The sequence below is a fragment of the Rhea americana genome, unplaced genomic scaffold (genome assembly GCF_003343005.1).
Source record: "Rhea americana isolate MKP2758 unplaced genomic scaffold, rheAme1 scaffold_1355, whole genome shotgun sequence".
Lineage (NCBI taxonomy): Eukaryota > Metazoa > Chordata > Aves > Rheiformes > Rheidae > Rhea > Rhea americana.
In genome coordinates, this window is record NW_028185434.1 from 1 (window position 1) to 3,271 (window position 3,271).

General features: G+C 71.8%; 1 protein-coding gene across 1 annotated transcript; it reads right to left on the reverse strand.

The window, feature by feature from the left end:
- Positions 1 to 311: 311 nt before the first annotated feature.
- KEAP1 (kelch like ECH associated protein 1) lies at positions 312 to 3,265 on the reverse strand. The gene is made up of 5 exons (XM_085298134.1): positions 2,671 to 3,265; positions 1,383 to 2,068; positions 938 to 1,143; positions 655 to 831; positions 312 to 566 (listed from the first exon to the last, which is right to left on the reverse strand). Exons 1-5 carry the CDS (start codon positions 3,211 to 3,213, stop codon positions 400 to 402), a joined length of 1,779 nt encoding a protein of 592 aa, XP_085154260.1. The 5' UTR covers positions 3,214 to 3,265; the 3' UTR covers positions 312 to 399.
- Between the last annotated feature and the right edge of the window lie 6 nt (positions 3,266 to 3,271).

Sequence of the window (3,271 nt, forward strand, 5' to 3'; positions counted from 1 at the left end):
GCCGACCCGCGGCTAATCGCAAAGGTATCTTTTATTCGTGTAACAACGGGAGTTGGAAATCGGATCATTAAAACCAGTTAAATCGTCTGCTGTCCCGGAAGGTTGGCGTGAGGCTGGCTCCCCGCGGCAGGGGAAGGGGCCGTGGGGGGGGGCCRCAGCCCCGCGCGAGCTGTCCGTGTTCGTGCTGGCCGCAGGAGCCCAGTCCGGGGATGCGCAGTGGGGGGCAGCGACGCGACGCGCCCTGGCTACTGCTGGTCCCAGGGGCGCACAGCCCCCCCGCCACCACCACCACCGYGCGCGCCGTGCCGCCATGGGGAGCGGGGACGCCGAGCTGACGCCGAGTCTTGGCCCCGCCGCGGGGGCTGCCGGGAGCAGCCCGGCCCCACGGCGGCGCCGGCGCTAGCAGGGGCAGTCGGGCCGGTCGACCTGCTTGCGGCACGGCTCCATGGTGATGGCCACCCCCACCCCGCTGCGCCCCGACGTCATCCGCGTCACCTCCGTCCACGTGTCCGTGGCGGGGTCGTAGCACTCCACCGAGTCCAGGAACGTGTGGCCGTCGTAGCCGCCTGCGGACACGAAGCGCGGCTTGGCCCCGCCGTCCGCCTCCTGGCGCCCCCCGTCCCCTCGCCCCGCTGCCCCCCGTCCCCTACGTACCCAGCACGTAGATCTTGCCCTGGTACACGGTGACGCCGAGGGCGCTCCGCCGATACCGCATGGGCGCCACGAAGGTCCAGGTGTCCGTCTCCACGTCGTAGCGCTCCGTGCTGTTGAGCTGGTCCGTCCCGTCGTAGCCCCCCATGGCGTAGATGCAGTTGTTGAGGGCGCAGACCCCTGGGAGGGAGAGGGGGCAGAGTCGGGAAGGGCGGCCTTGCTCCGGGGGGCCGGGGCTGTCCTCCTTCGCCGCCCGCCTCCCTCGCCGCCCCGCGTCCCAGCTCACCGGCTCCGCTGCGGATGGTGGCCATGGGGGCGATGGCTCTCCAGGCGTCCCGCTCCGGGTAGTAGCACTCGGCCGAGCTGAGGCGAGCGGTGCCGTCGAAGCCGCCCACGGCGTAGAGCAGGCGGTTGAGCACGGCTACGCCCACGCCGATGCGGCGCGTCAGCATGGGGGCCACCAGCTGCCACTCGTCCCTCTCCGGCTCGTACCTGCGGGAGGGCAGGGTCAGGGCCCGGCGTGCCCAGGGCCGTGGGGCCGCTCCTCTCCCCTCTCCGGCTTCCCCGTCTGCCCCACACCCAGCAGCTCTCTGGGGTGGGGAGGGCGAGCGCAGGCTCCGCTTCGACCCCCAACAACCCCTCGCGGAGCCGGGCTTTCGCTAGCAGCCCCGGCGCGGCCTCCGGACGGGCCCGAGCGCCCTTCCCTCCGGAGCGGGCAGCGGCCCCCTCACCTCTCCACGCTGCTGTGGTGGATGCAGCCGTGCGAGCCCCCCACGGCGTAGATCATGCCGTCGATGACGCCCACGCCGATGCGGTTGCGGGGCACGCTCATGGGCGCGCAGGGCGACCACTGGTTGGTCATGGGGTTGTAGCAGTCGATGGCGTCCGAGTCCGTGTTGCCGTCGGGCGAGTTGTTGCGGCCGCCGACGGCGTAGAAGAGTCCCCCCACCACGCAGCCCGCCAGGCCGCTGCGGGGCACCTGCAGGTCGGCCAGGCGAATCCAGGAGCCGTCGCTGGGGTTGTAGGCCTCCAGGTAGCTCAGCGACTGGCGGTAGTAGCCGCCGGCCGTGTAGATGAGCTGCCCCACCTTGGGGGCGCGGCAGGGCAGGACCTGCGTGGGCTTGTGCAGCGTCAGGTCCTGGAAGATCTTGGCCAGGTAGTCCTTGCAGCGGGAATCGGACTGGAGGATCTCGCACTTCTGGAGCTGCATCTGGAGGAAGTGGGGGGTGAGGGAGTGGCAGCGCACGGCCTTGAGCAGGGCCTGCACGTAGAGCCGCCGGTTCTCGCAGTCGTACTTCACCCAGTTGATGCAGGCGTGGAAGACCTCGGACTCGCAGCGCACGTTCAGCTCGTCCCGGCTGATGAGCGTCACCAGCTGGCAGTGCGAGAGGTTGAAGAACTCCTCCTGCTTGGCCACCTGCGCGGGGACGGCGGAGGGGAGTGAGCGGGGCGGCACCGCCGCGCGCTGCCCACCCACCTCCACCCCCCCAGCAATCGCCCCCCGGGGGCCGGGCCCGCGGGGGGGGGGATCCGACCGGATCGGCGGCAGTAAACGGGGCCGCGTCGTGGGGACGAGGCTGCTGTCACCCCCCTCCCCTGCTCGGAGCCCCCCCAGCACCCGCTGGGCCGGCGCAGGCAGCGCCGGGAGCCGGGCGCCCGCCCACTCCCGCCGACTGCGGCCTCCCGGCCTTTCCCCTTTTGCTTTCGTTTTGGTCCCAGACCGGCTGCCAGCTCAGCGCCGCGGCCCTGCCAGCAAGGAGCCGTCCCTGGCCTCCCCCCAGCGCCGTGGGGCCGGGAGGGGGCCRGCTCCCCCCAGCCCGGAGCTCGCCAGACCCCGCTCCAAGCCCCGATCCGGGGCGCAGCCGGCTCGCGCYAACGGTCCGCCCTGGGGCTGAAACCTCCGTCCAGCCGCCAGAACGGGTGGAAAACATCCCGGACCCGCTCCCAGGGTGGTGGGCAGGGCGCAGGGGGGGGTCACAGAGCTGCGGCCCCGCTGGCGGGGGGGCCGCGACCCCTCACCTCGCTGAAGTGCATGTAGATGTACTCGCGGGCCCGCTGGTGCAGCTCGGCGCAGCCGATCTGCTCGGCGAAGTTGGCGATGCCGATGGCGTTGCTGGGGTCGAGCTGCTGGATGAGGAAGTCGCAGCAGGCGCGGACGACGCTGTCGATCTGGTACATGACGGCGCCGTTCATGACGTGCAGCACGCACTTCTCCCCCACCGAGATGGAGGCCGTGTAGGCGAACTCGATGAGGCGCTCCATCACCTGCGGTTGGATGCCCTCGATGGGCACCACCTCCATGCCCTGCTCCCGCAGCCCCGTGGTGAACATGGCCTTGAAGACGGGGCTGGACGAGGCCAGCACGACCTTGTGGGCCTGGAAGTCGGCGGGGGGCGCGTCGCGGTAGCGCACGCGCAGCGTCACGTCGCAGAGCTGCCGGCTCAGGCGCAGCTGGTTCATGATGCCGAAGGCCTGCTTGGTGTGCTCCTCCAGCGTGTAGCTGAAGGAGCGGTTCCCATGGTGGGACGGCGTCACCTCCGCCTTGCACTCGGGCGCGTACATCCTGGGCGCACGCCGGGCGCGGCGCGGGCTAGGAGGGCGGCGAGCGCGGGCCCCGCGG

Bases quoted from the DNA above. Each gene is read 5' to 3' on its own strand.
- KEAP1 (XM_085298134.1), bottom strand. From the start codon at position 3,213: ATGTACGCGCCCGAGTGCAAGGCGGAGGTGACGCCGTCCCACCATGGG. The intron at 1,144-1,382 runs GTGAGGGGGCCG...GCCCTCCCGCAG, and splicing joins CACCACAGCAGCGTGGAGAG to GTACGAGCCGGAGAGGGACG. The intron at 832-937 runs GTGAGCTGGGAC...TCTCCCTCCCAG, and splicing joins CACCATCCGCAGCGGAGCCG to GGGTCTGCGCCCTCAACAAC.